At 34.8% G+C, this 22032-nt stretch overlaps 2 protein-coding genes and 1 pseudogene across 2 annotated transcripts; all 3 read right to left on the bottom strand.

The window, feature by feature from the left end:
• Positions 1–6199: 6199 nt before the first annotated feature.
• Positions 6200–9312, bottom strand: LOC146997832 (uncharacterized; annotated as a pseudogene).
• Positions 9313–10496: 1184 nt separating this feature from the next.
• Positions 10497–11117, bottom strand: LOC118184213 (histone-lysine N-methyltransferase SETMAR-like). Its single transcript, XM_035353849.2, has one exon. The coding sequence runs from the start codon at positions 11115–11117 to the stop codon at positions 10497–10499; it is 621 nt and encodes a 206-aa protein (XP_035209740.2).
• A 9346-nt stretch (positions 11118–20463) lies between these two features.
• On the bottom strand, positions 20464–21655 carry Rpp30 (ribonuclease P protein subunit Rpp30). The gene has a single exon (XM_035353845.2). The coding sequence runs from the start codon at positions 21533–21535 to the stop codon at positions 20654–20656; it is 882 nt and encodes a 293-aa protein (XP_035209736.2). The 5' UTR covers positions 21536–21655; the 3' UTR covers positions 20464–20653.
• Between the last annotated feature and the right edge of the window lie 377 nt (positions 21656–22032).

The raw sequence follows: 22032 nt of genomic DNA, 5'->3' as shown, positions 1-22032 counted from the left end.
TGTAACAATTGGCATAAAAAGCAAGAGAAATCAAAATGTTTTGACTTCGTAAGAACTTGATTTTGCCAGATTTGTTTTGTTATCGCTACTTTGGCACCTTTTTGATTTCCCGAGATTCCAACATCCATCGTAGTATCTATCATTAAACAAGTTTTAGGGATTAAAATAATTCTTCCTGGTATGCCCTCTTAGAATTCTTCCTATTATGAGTATATAAATGCCTTTTAAAAATAGTATGCGTCGAATATATATTTCTATTATATGCTGTTTAATTGAATTCATTTATTCTATGAATGTGTTATTTTTATTACAGATAAGTTTCATTTTTTCTGTTAATGTGTTGGTTTTATTTGTTTTATATGAATATATTGTTACGAAATGTAAAGGCACGGTAAGATAGCTTCCCCGCAAAGCAGTTTTAGGGTTGCCATAAAATGGCAAGGGAAGGCAGGGTTGCCACATTTGACGAGAAATTGCCCATTTGGCGACAAAATTGGCGATATACCATGGACGATTGGAGAATCTTCTGGAACGAATTCTTACCGGTTTAGTCCAGAATGTTCCCGAACACAAGCCGAAAGCTATATAAACCGTGCTGGGCTGCAGTCAGCAAGTGTGCTTCATCGAGAGGAAGTGCGTCTCTCATCGAAAGTGTGTGTGCCTCGTCTAGCGAGTCAATCCATGCGGAGTCGATCAAGTTGACAGCCGGGCAGCGAGTGCCGAGTGGGTCGTCGAGTCCACTGAAGGAGTCTGTTACTGTATCGCGGTTAGTGCATCGTCGAGAGAGCGTGTTGAGCTCCGGGAAAGACTGAACCGAAGAGTCAGGAGCTGTGCTCGTGTGTCGTCGAGTGCATCGCGAGTTGTAGCGTGGAGAGTCTCGAGATTACGTGGAGTTCCGAGAACGACCAAGCAGAGTCGGGAGCTGTACTCCGGAAAGCAGAGTCGGCTGCTTTGCAGGAAGCTGTCTCCACCGTGATAGCTTGATAACCTGAAGGCTGTGTCGCTGATCGTGTTTATAGGAGTTCATCGACGAGTGTAAAACGTGTTTTGGAACTGTCTTGACAATACTGGCAAATAAAATGTGTTTCCATACTTCATAAAGTGCCGTCGTTATTCACTCCAAATCTACACGAACCCCGTACGAACGTGAAGGAAGAAAATAACGTAACAACTGGTGTCAGAAAAGAAAAACGTAACAATATAAATGCTTTCTTAATATGCTGTGTTTTGAAGATACAGTATTTCAATTCCATGCTGTTTAACAGAATTCACATATTCTATGTTACTGAAATTGCATTCCTTGAAACATATTTTAGAGATGTTTCCATGAAATACCAAGACTTGCAACAAAATTTGTTTAATTGCATGAACAGATATAAAACAGTGACTGTACAGTGCCAATGTTAACTGGAAAAAAAAAAGGAAATAAATGTTACAAAATATCACATCAGGTGAATATGGAGCTTCCAGAGCCATATTTTTTGCCTAAACATTCACAATTTGTGCGCAGGTATTTTATTATGATAAAAATCCATAGTTATTTCACTACAACTCAAGCCATTTGCCATCAACTGCTTTATGCAGAAACACAAATACTCAAATCATATTCTTCAATAATCTTGCCAATAATAGAAATTCATAGTGCACAGTTACCATTGCAATTGAAGAAACTAGCTAACATTATCTTTCTTTCTTCTACTGACTTTCAATTTACTGTGACATTGTCTTTTTGGTTTTGCATTACCTTTGAGCTACAATCATTTCAGTTTTAAGATATTTCTGAATCAAAAGCATGTATCTATGTTTTATCACTAGTATCAATACGTTTTATGAAAGACTTGCCTGGAGTACACATCTTAGGCCACCTGAACACTTATTTTGGGAAGAAAACTCAATATGTTTGGAACTGTAATGCAATGACATCTCAAACAAACCAGAAGGAATAAGGCTAGGAAACTTTTTCTTATTCATTAAGTAACCTATATTTTTCAGTAACAGGGTATGCATGTATGCGGTCTACCATCTAACGTAATGATTATAAAAAAGAAACTTATATATAATGATTTTAATGTTTAATGAGTACAATTAACATAATTTCACAAGTCCAGCTGTAATTAATAACTGAAATAAATCCGCATTGATCGATTTTAAATTGCTTAGTTAATTAGTGACAGACCAAGTCTGAAAGAAAAATTAAATATCTTATGGTGATGAATTATAACAAAGTAGGGCATAGAAGATAAAAATATTTTATATTGGGTAGTGGCAACATATTTTTTTTAAATTGCTAAGTCCTTTTATTAAATTTAAAAGAGAGATATCTTACGTTTTGTTAAGTGGCACTCACTCACTTGGCTGAGTTTTCTATTAAATGTGAAGCAACTTTAGTAAATATCTTACACTTTGTTAAGTGGCAATAAAAAAAATTGTACACTGTTGAGTTTTTAATCAAAAGTTTTTTATTCTCACCAATTATTAAATAAATAAAAAAAAAACAATTTCAAAATTCATGCTTTGAGGTGCACATACTGGACTATGTGTGTTCAAAATTTGATAGCTCTAGGTGCTGCTGATTTTCTACAGTGTGATTAAATTTGAAAGACAAATATATTGTGGTATTTGTTAAGTGGCAACACACTTCTTTTATATCACTGAGTTTTTAAATTAAATCTCAAACATAAATACTTTACGCTATGCAAAGTGGCAACATTGTGCTTTTAAATCACTAACTAGGTAAATTGGCATAAAATATAAGACAGATAAAAAAACAAATTCAAAATCCAGGCTTTGAGGTATACACGTTCGGGTAGAGTTCAAAATTTGGTGGCTCTATATGCTGCCGTTTTTTCCAAAATGTGAGGCACATACATACAAAGAGATATACATAGAGATTCTTCATTAATTAATAGTAAAGATCAGCTTTTAATTTTTAATAATATAAGCATTAACAGTATGTTCCTAAGGAGGTTTGAACTTTTTCAATATTATTTTGTACACTACCTGGTTTAAGAACTTTCTTCCTTGGTCACCTGATTTTAAAAAAATTTTGTCAATTACATAAAAGTTTACAGTCTCTAGAGATAGAAAACTTAAAAATGACTTTGTTCCAACTCTTCAGTCTTCATGCCAACAAGTTCTATAATGTATTTCCTCTTTTTTGATAAAATTTAAAAAATATACAGTACAAAGTCCGTAATCCGGACGCTCATTATCTGGAATGATCTATGATCCGGGCCTCAAAGCAACAAACCTTTTTTTTTTTTTTTTTGTATGCTTTACGCATGCACGTTTCCGATAGTGAAGAAAGTGACACAAAGGTTATTGAAAACGAAAAAATTTCCGTTGACAAATTACACGGTATTCTCGACACAGCAATTACAGGACTTGAACAGTGAAACTTTGTAACTGAACAAGAAATTATGTCTGTTTATAGAATTAAAGAGTGTAAAAAATTAAAGCATGTTCTTAGAGAACCAGTTGAAAGATACTTAGCATGAAGAAAGAATAAAAAGAAACATTTTCCCTTGACCAACTGGTGAAATGCAAATTTGCTTTAGTCTGTGTATTTGACGTCAGATGATTTTAATTCAGTTATTATTTAAGACTTTTTGTGTGAGTGCGAGAGACAGATTTTTCTCTCCTTTCATTGAGATACATACTGATAATAAATGAATAAGTCTATATAAAAAAAAAAGGAACATGTCGATGTAAAGTATAGCATTAAGAAAAGGAAGAAAGCCTAGATTTGCGGAGATTTTTATATAAAATCTGCACCTATCTAAGTTTTTTTCGCTTAATTTAGCAAACTTATAAGTAATTGGTTATATTATAAACTGACAAACAAGATCATTGATAAACGTATAGAAAATATATTACATTAATGTATAGTACTCTGTGATTTACTCAGCCTACGAACATGATTTATTTATGCAATAATATACACGTAATAAATAAGAAATTTTATAATGTAAATGATACATTTGTTAAATATAAACATATTGATCTTAAACCTCATAAAGAAAACTATTTGAACATACAATTTTTGTAGAAAATATGTATGGTAAAGATTTTTCCTGTCTTTTTAAAAAACCTTTTGGTACACTAAACTACTTGAATACATGATTAGTCCGTACTGCTCTTCGTCTCTAATTCCCCCCCCCTCAATAAGTATAATTATAACGCTGGTGGCCAAAATTCACCATAAAGACAAAAATCGTTCTTTATTAAAAGTTGCGTCTCCTAACTTTCATTTCCGCAATTATTTATCTATACCTGGACGTTCATTTTCTCAGCCATCTCAGCTTCAACGCTCAATAGTGATACGTTTGACAACCGATCTTTTGTCATAGTGTTTCTTAAATATGTTTTTATTAGTTTCAGTATTAAAATGACCTCTCACTCGTGGCTGTGGTTACAGGTAATGATAAATACAATATAAGTGAATTGCACACTCCCGAATTTTACCATTGCTAATTTGGCTAAATCCTTAACGGAGTTCAAATTTTGGATTTCTGTTCTGAAAATATTTATAAATAATAACAGTTGTACTTCCAATGCATTAGAAAAGTTTTCTTTATACAAGGGGTGATCAAATGAAAAGGTACGAAACGACACGGTGGGTACAAATGTAGACTTTATACAAAATATACACCATAGGCCTGAGCACAACGATCCCACTAATGAACAGGCCACAGGAATCCTTGTTCCCTGAATTCCTGTGCCTGTGACGAGACCCAGTCATTCACAGCGTCCTTGAGTAAGTCGTCCGAGTTGAAGCGCTTTCCTTTCAGGTGTTTCTTCAGTGGACCAAACACATGGAAATCGAAAGGCAACTTGTCCGGACTGTAGGGCAGATGGTCCAAAGTCTCCCACTTGAACTTGGCCAGTTCCATGTGTGTGACTCTGGAGACATGTGGACGCGCATTATCATGGAGCACAACCACACCTTCCGTGAGCAGCCCCGGTCTTTTGTTCTTGATGGACCTGCGTAGGCGTCGAAGTGTCTCACAGTACACATCGGAGTTAATGGTTTTTCTGTGATCCAGGAATTTCACAAGTAGCGGTTTTTGAACGTCGAAAAAGACGGTGAGCAAAACCTTACCTGCTAACGGCACGGCTTTGAACTTTTTAGGGGGAGGTGACGACGCATGCTTTCACTGCATGCTGTCCCGCTTTGTCTCTGGCTTGTAGTGATGGCTCCAGGTTTCATCACGTATGACGATCCGCTCCATGAAAGCGGGGTCTTCCTGATTACCGAAACAAATGTTGCAGTTCCTTTTGCTGGTCTGTGAGCTGCTTCGGAACCCAAGCGGCACACACCTTCCGATATCGCAACCTGTCGTGAACAATTGTCCACACGGTTACATCTCGCTGCTCCTCAGGCGTCGAATTTTGCAACGCGAACGCCATCCTGTCCTCATACGAACTGCCGCATCATTTGGACGCCGCTTTTGACAAGAGCTCTGCTCTCTCCTGCGCATGCTCCGATCCCAGTCAGAGATTCCAATCGCATCCCAAGATGTCTCGCTAAGTTCTCCCATGGCAATATATGCAAATATTTAACTGTTACGTTTTTACGTCGTTTCGTACCTTTTCATTAGATCACCCCTTGTATTAAGGCTGCCACTCAAACAGGAGAATGAAATTCCCTGACTTTTCCATGTGTGTTTTAAGAAAATTCCAGTCTATCTGCGTAATGCGCGTTAGTTGTGCTAAAGGTAAATTAATTATGGTGCCACTTGCTAACACACAAATTTGCTAATTGCATATGACTTATATACATATATATAAAGTATATTACCCAAACAATTACTATGACTACAACAGGAGTTATTTTCCATTTTCCTCAATAACTTTCATTTCCAAAAGAAATTAAATAAGTACAATGCATTCCACCTAAAACAAAATCAGAAATGAAATTTGTTGATTTTTCAATGCAATATATGAATTTTTAAACATAAGATTTTCTCCACCATTAATTGTGATAAAATTATCTCATGAATGATATTATACATAAAATCTGGAATGGAAGTTATTGTTTACAAAATGGCAGTGTGAGGCCCATTTATATCTATAATTTTTATTAATCCTATTAAATAATATATAATTGGCAAACAATCACCTCAGTGATATTTCAACATTTGCTAAATTCTGAAAGGTTAAAAAAGAATTTTTTTTTTCCTTATGCAAAACTGTTAATATAAGCATACATAATATATGTTTAACGTAAATTTTTATTAGAATTAAAAATTAAGACATTTAATATATGTCTATATATTATATTTAAGCAAAACATTAATAGAAAAAATACTAATGAAAAATAAGCACCAAATTAGATTTCTTGTTTTAACTCCGCAATTTGCAAGTCAATTGAAGAAACATCTCTGCTCAATTTTTGTTTTTTCTGTGCCTGTGCTTTCCTTTTGTCTAATACAGCCAAAAGTCTTTAATCCGGACTCGTCGGGACTTCGGTGATTCCGGATTATAGATCATCAGTTTAAATCTGGTAAGATGGCATGCAGAAATTATAAAATTAAAAACTTGAAACCGTAATTTATGAAATAAAGAACAATTATGACCTAAAGGGTATCAAAATTTACGAAAAAAAAAGCTTAATATTTATTTGTTTACTTTATTAAACATTTCTTTCAACGCGCACATGCGTAAAGCATACATTATGCATAGTCGAAATTAGAAAATTGCAACCAGAAAACTATTTGATGTGTATTCGTGATATTTATAATGACGAGGAATTTGATTTAAATCATATCAAAGACGGAGTACATCGAGATGAAATACTACATTTAGTAAGGAATTATAAGCCAAATAAAATAAAAACTTGTGCACTGAAGATAAGGATAGTGCTGACAGATCAACTTCCAGTTCATTGCATGCCACGACATCCCCCCCCCGAGCAGCGTGAAATTGATAAACAGATTTCGGAATGATTAGAGAAACAAAGGATATGCCTTTATCCATTTTTTGCAGCAATTCCACTTTTTGGTTGATGGACATCGAAACATGCTTTCGCTTTGTAGATCCTTTGAAATTCTATTTGATATAATCGAAAGTTCAAGCTTAATTTTATAAAATTGCTCTAACAGTTTGCAAAAAATAATAAGCCGGATCCAAAACTGAAATAGATAATTTTAGCTTAGCTTACATCGTCCGTTATACATTACACGCGCATGCGTAAAGGTATTATGCACATATGTAAAGGTATTACGCTACAAACTTTCTGAATGCGTTTATGCATGCTCTATTGAAAGCTTGTAGCTTTGATATAGATCATTCCGGATTATGGACATCTGGATTAAAGACTTTTGACCGTAATATTTTTTTATGTTTATTATCACACAGTTTTTTGGCTTCAAGTGCTTGGTGATATGCACCACGAGCAGATTTGGCATATCGTAACATATCAGGAGTTATATTAATATTCACCCACACCTCCATTTACTTTTATAGCATCATAAACTGTTCACACTGCTGTTAAAGAATTTTCCTGGAGATTTTCCACCAACATATATATCATTATTAACTGAAAAACCACTTTCTACTGTGGCATTGCCGTGTGATAAAATTAGAACTAGTTGTACAACACTCCAAAGTTCTTTAAAATCTGATTTATTAATCAAGTCCTTATAAAAGTGATCAAGTCGCATTGCAGCAAAATTAACAAAAGTCTCTTTCCAAACACCCTTACTTCTGAATAATAATTCTTTAAACTGCACTTTTGATTTATCTGTCTGTAACTGTGGAATTTATCCATTCACTTTCATACAGTATATGCAGTAACCTCTCCATCCTTTTCTCACATAAAATTGCATTAGACGTAATGAGCTTAGGATCTAATGAAGAAATGTATTTAACTAAGCTATATTGCAATGGGCTTCTTTCAAATATTTTTGATACCAGCTTAACCAAAAATGTTCTGCACCGAGTTTTGAATTCTCTTTTGTTAAGATCAGATACTCTACATTTAGCTAAACTCACACCAGCAGCAATACCCACATCTATATCTGCAATATTACAATTAATGTTTTGATCCAGAATATCTATTTTTATCAGTTTTTCAAGAGATTTTGCCTCTCGCAGTGTATCTCTTTTGACAAATTTGGAGAGAAGATGACTTAGCATACTATGGAAAGTTGTATATAGAAAGGTGCGCAAAGGATCAGCTGTCTGAAATGACTTTAGAAATGGATGTAGAACTCCTACAACAGAAATTTTTTTAAAAAAAGATATTTTTGCCAAAAGTAGCTTATCTTTAACAGCTTCTTTCAGTCTTTCAACTGACACAGTTTTTGATAGTTCGGATGATTCTACATATTTTTTCACATGAGGAAAAATATCAATAGCTCTCTCAGCAACAGGTATGTTTTCACACCATCTTACTTCACAAAACTTTAGCAGAAAAGTCGTACAGTTAGTGATGGCAATATAGTCTGCTCGCCGAGCAGGACTGTCTTTAAATACTCTATGCATATTTTTAAATGATGCACTTAAATTCCAGTCAGTAGCTTTATGGCCAGCTCTAAAGGCACCATGAACACCATGCAAATCACAGGACCCAATATCTAATATATAGCAGGCATCATTATTTGCTAAATTTTCTTTCAAATCTCTGAGGAATTTAAGATTGACATTTGGTCCATCCAATGATACTTGCAGCAATTTCTTTTTATCTACTTCTGAGGTTCTCTCAAAGAAACTTCTCAGAAGGTCACTGGCAGATGCATGTCCCAAAAAAATTGATGCGAGATATCTTGTACTGACTTCATTCCTCACACTGTCCCAAAATCTAACAAAAGGGTCCATTTGACCTCTCTGGACAATTCTATTTAACGCTTCATTGAAGCAAATTACAAATTCAGTGTTCTTAAAATCAGAAATGAGCATCTTTTTGAAGTATGGAGCTAAACCAAAAACACTAAATATGACATTTTTGTACGTCCCAGTGTCATAGATTTAGCTTTATTGCTGTCATCAAACATTTTCTGGAACAGGACAGCAGCATCATTAAATGATAATTAAATTATAAGAAACGTGAAGAAACAAGTTTCATAGCCCACAGTAATTCTGCAGCTAAAACTTTGTCCTCGGTTACAAAGGAGTTTAAATTGGATGATTCAGCAACTAGTGCCAAAGACTGCTGTGTTTCAGAACTGTTTTTATCTATGGAGAAATAGTTTTTTTTTTTTTAAGTTTTCTGAGTTCATCTTCAGAGAAATGATTTTCTTATGTTTTACACTGTTTATGTTGCTTGTGATTGCTTTCCTTCCCATGTTACTAAGCACGATATTTTGTATCTTGCCATGTTAGGAGCTCCTTCGATAGGTTTGCAACCATGGACTCCACTGAGGATTGAGATTAGAATCTGCCCAATCTGGATTAAAAAATTTCTTTTCTTCAGACATTCTGTAGCTAAAGGAAAGAAAGAAATCTATTTAATATTTTTAAATAAATTCAAGTATTTTATACTTATTTAGCAACATACATAAGTTAAAAATATGTGCACTAAATTTTATAATGGTATGTTATCATACTGCCAGAATTAATTTCACGAGTATGCCATAGAAAATTGCCTGAAATTTGAAAGTACAGTCAAATACTGAATATCCGCCAACTCCTGAAATTCGCGTTGCCTCTCAAAATATAAACATTCAGTTTATAGGTTCCGGAAACCGCAACATTGAGTACGAAATATCGAGAAATAATACTTACTGAATAATGACGTCATAATTACCGAATAATAATGAGTCATAACGGAAATACCCAATTATTGACATAATGATAAAAGTTTTTTCTCCTCTAATCTCTGCATCGAGGTAAGAAAGCAGATGATTCACTCAACTCTTCTTTCAAGTTCACGATTCACATAGTTGTATTTTCTAAGCTTTGTTATTTCACGAGATTATTTAGTGCTGCCTTTTTTTCATCTGGATATTTTGTGAATAAATTAAGAATATTTTTAATTTCAGCCCTTTTTAATACAGTTACAGATAAGAAACACACTCATGATTTTACTGCTTGCAACGTTGAAAAACGTAAACACGTTACACTGGCGGTAATGCAAAAAGTACAAATTCTGCAAAAGATGGAGATAGGTGCATTTTATAGCAGAATCATAGGGAATTCCGATACGACTGTGTATGATATATGGAAAAATAAAGAAAAGCTGATGAAATTTTATAGCAACAGTGATTCTAACACCGGAAATCTTTGCATGAGGCGAAATCGGCAAACCTCGATGCTGTGTATATATAATACAACGAATAATATAATCAATTTATATATGTAATAATACAAGGGGTGATGAAATGAAAAGATACGAAACGACACGGTGGGTGCAAATGTACACTTTATTCAAAATATACACCATAGGCCTGAGCACAACAATCCCACTGATAAACAAGCCGCAGGATTCCTTGTTCCCAGAATTCCTGTGGCCATGTCGAGACCCAGTCCTTTACAGCATCCTTGAGTACGTCGTCCTAGTTGAAGCGCTTCCCCTTCAGGTGTTTCTTCAGTGGACCAAACACATGGAAATCGCAGAGCGACATGTCAGGACTGTAGGGCGGGTGGTTCAACGTCTCCCACTTGAACTTGGCCAGTTCCATGTGTGTGACTCTGGAGACATGTGGACGCACGTTATCATGGAGCACAACCACACCTTCCCTGAGCAGCCCTGGTCTTTTGTTCTTGATGGATCTGCATAGGCGTCGAAGTGTCTCACAGTACACATCGGAGTTAATGGTTTTTCTGTGCTCGAGGAATTCCACAAGTAGCGAACCTTGAACATCAAAAAAGATGGTGAGCAATACCTTGCCTGCTGATGGCACGGCTTTGAACTTTTTAGGGGGAGGTGATGATGCATGCTTCCACTGCATGCACTGCTTTGTCTCTGGCTCGTAGTGATTGCACCAGATCTCATCACCTGTGATGATCCACTCCATGAAAGCGGGGTCTTCCTGATACCGAAACAGATGTTGCAGTGCTAGCCCCATACGCAGTTCCTTTTGCTGGTCCGTGAGCTGCTTCGGTACCCAAGCGGCACACACCTTCCGATATCGCAAGCTGTTATGAACAATTGTCCACGGTTCCATAGCTGACATCCACCTATACCGCCAACATTTGCAATGAGACACACCAATCACTTGTCCCTAGGTCGTCCACCTTGTCGATGAGATCCCTTGTTATGACAGTGTTTGCCTGGCCTGGTCTCGGGTGATCACCCACCCTCTCAAGGCCTGCACGAAAACAGGCACTCCATTTTCTCACAGACTTGTCAGAGACACATTTCTCCCTGTAAACTGTCACCATCCGGCGATGAATAGCTTCTGGTTTCTCACCTTCCGCTGTCAGAAATCCGATAACACCTTGCTGCTCCTCAGTCGTCGAATTTTGCAATGCAAACGCCATCCTGTCCTCATACGGACTGCCGCATCATTTGGACGCCGCTTTTAATAAGAGCCTTTGCTCTCTCCTGCGCATGCTCCGATACCAGTCAGAGACTCTAATCGCATCCCGAGATGTATTGCTACGTTCTCCCATGGCGGAATATGCAAATATTTAACTGTTACGTTTTTACGTCGTTTCGTACCTTTTCATTTGATCACCCCTTGTAATTTAATGCATATAATAAGCTATTGCAATAACATACCTGCCAACCTCTAAAGATAATTAAGAAGATTTCTCCCCCAAATTCAGAAGAACATGAAGAATTAATATCATGCTTTGATATTAAAAAAATAACAATTTATACAAATAGAAAAAAGAAAATTGTACTTACATTAGTAAATCTCAATTAAGTAGTAACTAAAAAATTTATTAGGAAACATAAAACAAGAACTTAATGTTACACAAAAAAATTATTGCAATGAATTTAGAGTGCATTTTTTGGCTTTAGCCAAAAATTCTTTGGAAAATTTCCTGTCATAACAATTAGTTTCCTCATAACATTTAGCAATTAAAATGTTTTCTAGAGTTTTTGGTGAAATTGAAGAACGAAACATAGTTTTGTTTTTCTTCACAACACTGAAGACTCTCTTGCACTCAGCATTACTGTGTGGAATTATGAGAATAGCACATAAAACTCTTGCTAGTCTATCATATTTTGGTGTTCCATCAGCTCTTTTTATTCTTTTTAAGGTACCAACGAGGACATCAAGTCTATCTTATCCAGAACTGGCAAAGTCTTCAAACTGTGCAGCAGAAAATTGGTTCTGTAGTTCATCTAAAGCATAATTATGACATTCATTTTCTTTAATTGTTAACAAAAATGGAAATTTATCAATGAAAAAATGAATCTTTTCAAAAGATGAATTTTCAATTTGTTTCAAATTTGCCACTTCAGCATTTAAAAGAACTTCATTTTGCAAAGGAAACTCCCTTACAATGTAATCACAGGCTGAAGAAAAGTACTTTCTAACACATTGAAAAAATTCTTTTTTCTCATGACCTTTCAAAGAATTTACAAGTTCCCTGATTTGATTTCCAATTATAAGATCATTGTCATCCGTTTGATTTGCCAAACTATTATAGACAACACGAATCAACACACTGTTTTTTACAACGGATGGTTTTACAAACTTAGTATAAAGTTCTTTCAAAAGATCATTAAGAATTTGGATAAGCAGTGGAGATTTTGGCGAAGCTGATTGTAGAAGGGTATTTACACTTTCAAAAATCTTAATGGTACTTAACACAAAACTACAATATGCTTTGTTCAAATCCAAAGAAAGAAGATAGAAAATCCTTTCCTCCCGGCTAATAGAAGACTGTTTCTTCTTCCCTTCAACTTCTTTAACAAAGTTGACCTTTGAGGAGTCTTCTAAGCATTTTCTTTTTAAAGGGTTTGTGTGTGTTGGCTTTTCCCTTTTAAAGCATTTTGATTAGAAGCAAAGTTGGTTTTCGGAATCTTATATGCCGACAAATTTGATGGTATCTGTGGTTTTGTTTTGGTCTCTTCGTGGAAATATTTTAGCAATGCAGCCCACTGTTCAATAAACCTTCCTAGCGCTCTGCCTAAGGATAACCATCTCGTGCACACATGTTTCAGAACTTTTCTCGTTTCACCAGAGCACTTGGAAATTCTTTAGGTTTTCTTTCCTTTTTACACTTTTTTTCCAGATAGAAAAACGCATCAATCAGAAGCTGGTCAATATTTAATGGTAAAGCAGCTGCAGCTTTTTCTGCTGCCAAATTAATTAAGTGGCATGGGCATCCAATAACAATTAATTCATTTTGTTCTTTTTTAAGGAAAGAGGCTAAACCCTTTTTGTCACCCACCATGACATGAGCATTATCTGCACCAAATGAAATGCAGTTTGATATTGGGATGTTAAGTTGTTTCAACTCATTAATTACCAAGGAGGCAATATTTTCCCCCGTAGCGTCTCCATTTAACAATGGTAGACACAAAAGATGAGTTTTCATTTCATTAGAAACATCAGAGAAATATGTGACAACGATGGGGTAAAGCTTCGAATCGCTGTCGTTGCTGCCATCGATTGACACCGAAAACGCTGAATTCTGGAGTGCAGCTATCATTTTACTTTGTGCATCGCAAGCAATTTCGTTCACAATAGAAGATGTTTTCGTGCGAGCACAAGCATATTTCTGAGAAATCTTGGAGTCGGGAAACATCCATCTGAAAAGTTGACCGGCGTGATCGGCAGCGCTTAGCGGCACGTTGTGTTCGATCAGGAATGCAGTAAACAAACACTCTGCCAAAATGACATCGGCATCCGAATTTGAAAAAAAATCATCCACTTTCGTTGACGTTGTCGAAGCCGAAGCATTAATTTCATGCTTTTTAGACTTAACATGCTTCACAATGTCGTTTCTTCCACCATGACTTATTATGAAGTCACACACGCACACGTTGCAAAATGCATAGTTATTTCCTTTGAAGGATTCTTTAATTGTTGGAAATTCGATAGGCCGAAAAAATTGAGAATACAGTTTTTTTTAACTCATTTCATAACAACGACGTATTAAGAAAATTTGTAGCACGTGCAAACAAAAAAAAAAAAAAAAACATAATGCGACAATCCACGCTTGCTGAGTCCGAGCTGAGTAATTCCCTTGCTGCTGAAGCGAACACGAAAAAAATAATATGGCGCCCACAAAGAAAAGAGTGGGAGAAACAAGTTCAGCGCATTGGATTGGCTGGTTAAGCGGCGAGTTGGGAGAAACCGCAGGTTACTGGATTCGAAGTCATCGGTAGGTGGCGGTAAAACACAATGCAATTGGCGAAAAATTATAAAATTTCGACAAAAATCACTAAAAACACTTGAAAAAGGAAAAAAATCGTAAAAAATGGATTACGATCATAAAATCGTAAAGACAAATAATGTATATAATAATTTAATTTAATATATCTAATACGCCTTATTTATTTTGCACTTTTAGTCTGAATATTATGACTTATCTTTTCTGTCCTGAAATCCACAAAACCCATACAACCTCTGGTCCCAAGCTTTGTGGATTTCTGGACTTCTACTGTATTAACTAATAAAAAATAATTTTAGAAGGAAGAAGCAACATTAAATGACATGAATAACAATAAAATAAAGTCAATTAATTGAAGATTAAAAAGTGAATTACAATAATTAACGGTATTTTGCCGAATATAGTTATATTGAATGGTTAGCCAAGATGACTTGTTATTACAGTACGAAGTTTTTAATCTGGACTCGTCGGGACTTCAGCGATTGCGGATTATAGATCATCAATTTAAATCTGGTAAGATGGCATGCAGAAATTATACAATAAAATATGAAACTATAATTTATGAAATAAAGAGCAATTATGATCTAAAGCGTATCAAAATTTACAAAAAAAAGCTTAATATTTATTTGTTTACTTTATTAAACATCTCTTTCAATGTAAGTTGTTTAAGTTGCTTCATTTCTTGTGCTAATACTTTCTCTTTAATTCTATAAACAGACATAATTTCTTGTTCAGTTCCACTGTTCAAGTCCTGTAATTGCCGTGTCGAGAATACCGACTAACTTGCCAATCGAAATTTTTTCGTTTTCAATAAAATCTCTGCCACTTTCTTCACTATCGGAAACGGTACATTGAAACATGCTTTTGCTTTGTATATCCATGCGCAGAGAGTTTGTAGCTTTGAGGTCCGGATCATGGACGTCTTGATTAAAGACTTTGTACTGTATTTTGTTTAATTTACTGCAAAATAACAAGGCATTTATACAAAAGAAAAATGTTTAAAAGATTTTGTTTTGTACGAGCATGAGGGATGGGCACAGCAAAATTGGAAATTTCATGCAAGAGCAGGATTGATTACTTATTTTTACTACATGAAGTGTATAAAAAAAGGGGACTAATATTTAATGTTTGTTTCTGAATTCGGCCACAAGTTTTATCACCGTTTATTTCTCAAAAATAAATTTTAAATGTGAATTATTTAAAAATTTGAAACAACAGAAAACCGAATTCAGAAAAAAAAAAAAGACGAGGAAAAAAAGAATATTTTGCCATTTCCAAAACAAAGTCAAATTTTTAATGAAATTTATAAGGTATCAGATTTTTTTTGCGTAATTTCGAAGTTCGATAATCATAATATATACACGCCGCCAACAATGTTGAAAAGCTTAACAGTTAAATTGGATTTCTTTAATACTGCACAAAATATGATTCAAAAAGCAACAATAAACTTCTTTTAACTGCTTGCCTGATTATCCCAAATTATCTTGGGTTTGTATACATTGTAGTTAATTATTATCCCGAGAAAACACGGGCGAAGCAGAATTTGTTAGTACGATTTCTTTTATCATGGTTTTACTCGGTCTGGAGGAAATGAAAGGAAATATTTAGCTTTGATTGGCAGTTTGCCAAATTTTGTTGGTTGCGCGGTTCTTTTGGAGGGACTGGTCGCGTGTTTCCCTATTGTATAGTATACGTTGGCTTGTGGATTAGTAATGTATAAAGAAGGATGCATGCGTTGGAAAAAAATAAAATATTGGCGATGATGGAAGATAGCGAAAGCGATGATTTTTCAGATATTGATTATGAAAAGGTTGGGAAAAAAATCAAATCCAACGAGACAGTGTACTCTGTGCTCCTGTGAAAGAGATTCCGGCGGTAAGCCAGCAAGAAAAGAGACTAGATACCAGTGTAGAACGTCAGGTATCACTCTGTGTTGTCCTTTGTTTCAAAAACTATCATACAAAGATTAATATTTAACTTTTTTTCGTTTGCCCGAGATAACTCGGGATAGTAAACTAATATTAAAATAAATGCTTTTACACCTTCAAAAAATTACAAATTCAACTTAAAACCTACATATTTTGGTTTGTTTCATTTTGTTGTATTTAATTATAAAATAAAAAAATGTGATGATGTTTTGCAATTTTTTTCAAAAAAATTTGTAAGGGAAACGGTTAACTCTAAAAATGCACTGCATGAATTCTTATCGTTTTAACAAGCAAATATGAGATAGAGTGTTAAGTAAACATATAATAAAAAAGTTAATAAGATGTAAAAGATTACAGAATTTAACTTACCAGACTTTTTAACTTAAAACAGAAAAACGAGCTCTCTTAACCACGAGGCAGAACTTCAACTCTTTCTTCCGTTCCACATGGGCATGCGATTCTTTGGGCGAGAACCTGAATTCAAGAGGTTACTGGAAACTTTCTTTGCCTAACTGAAAGACAATCTGATTGGCGCTGCAAAAATTGGCTCTGCCCGAATGACGCGCACACGATACATAATTCCCCAAGAACGTGATCACTTTCAACATTGGCGCAAAAATATCTTTTTGGGGGATCGCTGTTATGAAATTCCCCGACTTTTCCTGGTAGCATGGCAACCCTGTTATATGTTTTCTGTATTTTTTAAACATTAATAATAATTTTCGTATTTGTTAACAATAACAGTGTTTTAGGTTCCAAAAATGAAAACATCATTGCGATTTTTGTCATTCCAGTCATTCTGCACATTAACCGAGTATTTAAAATGTCGAGAGCATTATAAAAACCTGTTACTTTAAAAGACATTTCAAAATTTTCAAGCCTGTTATCCTCACATGACTCATCAAAAATTTTTTTGGCTTCATTTTTCAAATTTGCTGCTTACCTAAATTTACCAGTGAGATTTGTAACTAAATGAATCAGTTTAATCACTAATAGCAAATATCACATCCATCCTCTCCCTTATATTATTTATTAATAGGTCAATAAAATAGAAAATAACTATTTATTAATGTGTACAGTCCATAAATAAAAATAATAACTCAACTTGTCATTAATTTTTTTCAATTCATTTAAATTTTATTTCAAATTCAAACTGTCGATGGAGGAGTCAACCTGTTTTTAGCGACTCCACAGCCCTGCTTCCTAATCTTGACCTTGAAAGATACAAGTACTTAAAAGGTCATGTATGACCTTCCCTTATTTCCTAAAAGACTACATGTGAGGCAGATTTTATCCCAGCATGTGTGTTGATGGATTAAAATTGCAACACCATGAAGGAAAGCAAATACAAAAAAAGGTATTTATTGCACATAAACAGTATGGCATGAAGACAAAATGATTAAATTTGTAAGTATTTTGGAGGTTTACAGTGGTGCAAAATTAGTAGAAATAGCTGCCACCCTGGCAGCTAAAACAGCACTTAGGAATGTAGTCAAACTGGGCTTGGATGACAGAAATGCACAACTCATTCTATGCCACACTTCATCAAACCTATTTAGCTGGAGACGGGTGCAGACTAATCTGTCAGCAACCCAAAACCAGATGTTTTCGATGGGTGACATATCTGGAGACAATGCAGGCCAGGACAACAATTGAATCACACCATGTGCAGGGGCCTTATGCCGATATCAAATGCAGGCAGGTGACATGCAGTCTCCTCAGACACATATACGACCATCAGAATACTGCATGTAGAATTGGGACTCATTTGGAAAGGCAACATTGTGCCACTCCTGTACCCAGCTTTGTTGTTTGGTACACCAGAGTCGCTGTCTCCCTCTATGCTGCATTGTCAAGGGAAGCTGAAGTAATGGTTACTCTGTTGTTAGTCGACATTGCTGCAAACGTTATCAACCTTACGAGTTGATGCTGGGTGTGCTGCAAACATGCCCACTTCCTTACTAATGCTCCATAATATGGTTGTACGATTTTGCTGGGTTGACCTCATAATATGTCTGTCCTCTCTGCCATTAGTCATGGGAGGGCACTGAGATCCTGCATGTCATTCAGTATGATCCTCACCAATCCATTGATTCCATCTTCACATGACAGTGGTTGGACGTTGACCAGTGGGACCGGGGATATCATGGAATGATAATCTACACTTTTGATAGGCAACGTTCCTGCTTCTATCGCATTTTGAAACTTACTGGTACATTTCCTCTCCTTTCTCCTATTCGAGGCATAACACAATATTCTGAGCAAACTCCATCCTTACAAAGCACTTCCAAATAAAGAAACCACAAGACAACTTTTATGCAATGCTTTAGATGTCGTTTCTCCCTTCTGCATCATCTAAATGCACCGAAATACTAATTATTTGCATATCTCAACTTCTTTCATGTGATTTTGACAATTTTCAGATCATTCCTTTCTGGTGTCGCAATTTTAATGGCCAGCAGTGTATGTTTGTATGTATGTAAGTGTGTATACACCATATAGATTACACATACATTTCTGAATCTCTTCCCAATAACAGAACAGTACATGTATATAAATATATATGATTTTTTGGTAAAAGTATATTTTAGGGTACCCTTTGGCAAAACTCGGTGATTTTTGGCAGTTCATAGATACCTAGTTTGTGCAATTCTTTGACTTGTTATTTTGGCCTGCGTAGCAGCGATTTTTGGCGCAACAATTGCCGCTACACAAGCCAAAATAAGAAGTCAAAGAATTGCACAAACTCGGTATCTATGTACACATCGATCTATTTTCACTTTAAAAAGTATCAGATAATTGCACAAACTGTGCTTTACGTACTAATCCCTTGAGTTTGTCGATATATTTTCGCTTAAAAAGTCAAAGGAGCACCCTATCCTACGGTAGAGGCAAACAAAAAAATACATAATCTCAATAAACTATCATTTTAAACCAAGCAATAAAGTAACATGAAAAAGGAAAAAAAAAAAAAAAACTTATGTACTTTAGCACTACACAAAGAAAATATCCCCTTACCTTATTTAGAAATTTGTTCGTCTTCAGTCTATGGTACACAAAATTCCTTAACAGCATCCAAAAACTTCCTAAAATTATCTGAACTACAATCCGTGTATCGGCATCGCCACAGAAATTCACAAAAGTAAGAGTAAAAAATATACTACGTAATTCCAGACCATGGCTACTAAGTAAACCCGCATTTACAGAATTAATTCATCAATTAATGCAGTTTTCCCCTTCCATTCCAAATCATACAGAAACTTCAAATTAATCCTACTACATTCAGCCATTGTACTGTCTAATTGATGAAATAAACAAGCAATGTACTTCCTAAGCAACACACATCATAAAAGCCCTCGCAAAACATCCTATGATTCAAAATTTCCCAGAATAATGCAAACGATTACATCATAATAAGGTTTCTATAACATTCAACTACTCAGGTTACCATAATTGATACAACAACTTGGCGATAAATGAAAATTCACGATAATAGTACCGTCAACTCTGATCTTTTTTTTTTTAAATAACAATCTATTATTACTACATAATTAAAATCTGAAACTACAATCACTAAGTTTAAATGTAATTAGTAAAAACGTACTCATATATTTAAAATATATATATATTAGTGTTGTTGCTTCAAATGGCCAGACACTTGCATTCATCAAGAATGGCTAATATGTATTTGTCCTTTTGACAGCTCATCAACAAGAATATTGCCCAATATATACTTTGCTTGGCACGAGGAAGTTGTTTCCAATTTTGACGGACAGCATCCCAGGAGATTTATCTGATGATCTAATACTCTTCTTTCCCTCTCGAAGACATTTTCAACTCATGAACATTTTGTGTGTACATTTTTTATCATAAATGTATACTGAATAATGCATTTATCAAATTTATCAATTTGAGTAAAGCATTAAATTTTCTCAGAATAGTTTCATTATAACTCATAATTTCTATCAAAATCTTATAAAAAATTTTGTGACATACTGAATAAAACATTTTATTGCATCTTTGGTATCTCAAATGTTGCTAAATACCTGACTGTTAAAATTTACTAAACATCTTAACATGGTTAAAGTCCCCCACCCTATATATTTGCTACATAATATATCTTAGGGTCAGCCTTCCTGAAGTTTAAGAAAAAGTGTTAATAACAGCAATGGCAGTTTTTTAGAAACTAGATAGCAGAAAAATTTTCTTAAGAGATTCATATACGAATGTGCAAACGTTTTTAGAAAATTATAAAACTTCAAAGCATAATATTGAGATTAAATCAAATGAAAGCAAGCATATTTTAGAAACTCTCAATGTTGTTATAATAATTACATTTTATGCCGAAATCATGTCATATAACAATTTAAAATCATAAGCATATACTAATATAGTAATTATATACAAATCATTCATACTGACACTTTCACAATAACTTTACATAAATCAAGATGTTCACACACTAACAGACAGTAAACTTTCACATATCAAGATGGCAACAGCTTTGCTTTTTTTTTAAGCTCTTCATCTACACTATGTTCCGCGGTTCGTTTCTTAGCAGTTTCGATACCGCTAGTTGTTTCTGAAATGTTTGGCACCTTACAGGCTTTAATAATCCAACCTTGATGTTTCGGAATTTTACATATACCGCTTACAGACACAAATCCACAACCTGTTTTCCGTCTTGTATTTGCGTGAGCCAGAACAAGTTTGCCATTTTTTCGCACCGCAGAATTTGCTTGGTTTGTTTTGAAACCAAACAAATAACCTAAATTTATAACATCTTCTACAGTTCTCAGTTCTAGTGGTTTAGTTGCACCGCTAGAAATAATAACATTTTTGCTTTTTGAAACATGTACTAAAAGCTGAGAATTGCTTATAGTCAGTCTCTTTGATGTTTGATCTCGCAAACACGGCGAATACTGAATTTCGAAAGACATACTTTTTTCGATCGCTTGCCCTATGTATGTTCGTTTCAATGAATAGCCCATGTCTTCTGTTAAATTTAAACTAATAATATCAACATCAAGCGTTGAACAAATATGTTGCAACATTTTCTCATTAACCGGTTGCAGTGCTAGAAGATCATACTTTTTCGGGATAGGGCTCTTCAATAAGTGATGAGCATGTATGCCATCTTCAATAATTGCAGTCAGCCGATTCACAATTTTAAAATTACGACAGTTTTCAGCAGTAAATGTCACAGTCTTGGGCTCAGGAATCGTAATATTTTTTCCAGATAAAACAGAAGAGTCTATTACTGTATTTATCGCTACACATTCGTATCCAAAATCATAAGCTCGATGCAAACAGTCCGTTATATGATCGTTTTTTAAATCTTGCGTTCTAATTATAATATTTAAATCCATAGAACTTCCCGGCAATTTTTGTGCTCAGCAAAATTTTAGTTTGAACCATATACAAACACACTACCCACAGAAAAAATCATTTTGCACGTGGTATCAAAGAAGCAGAGTTATTGTTTTGCAACCGCTAGGTCTTTTTGCCTTCAGAATAAAAAATCAAGCTTCAGTGCGAGGCAAAGCAAATAGAAAGAGGCAACTTTGTTTGATAAAAATGTTTTAAGTGAAAAAGTAAAAAAAATGGTGGACATATTTATGGACATAAGTAAGGTAGGAAAAAAAGCAGAAGCATGAAATAACCTAACTTTGAATATATCCTTCAACCGAGAAATATCACTATACTCCGTGAGTTCAACAAAGTGTTAAAAAATGAAAAAGTCCATTGAACCTGTCATCTCATAATGAAGTCTTTAATGTTCTGTTGTATGTTGAGAGATGCATTGAAAATAAGCTAACATAAGCTAAATAAAAAGAGGTTTCAAAAAGTGGGAATACGTCGTTCC

Source organism: Stegodyphus dumicola, chromosome 4 (genome assembly GCF_044657685.1).
Source record: "Stegodyphus dumicola isolate Sdum_Otavi_A_Nest chromosome 4, ASM4465768v1".
NCBI lineage: Eukaryota > Metazoa > Arthropoda > Arachnida > Araneae > Eresidae > Stegodyphus > Stegodyphus dumicola.
This window is presented reverse-complemented; position numbering and strand designations above follow the sequence as displayed.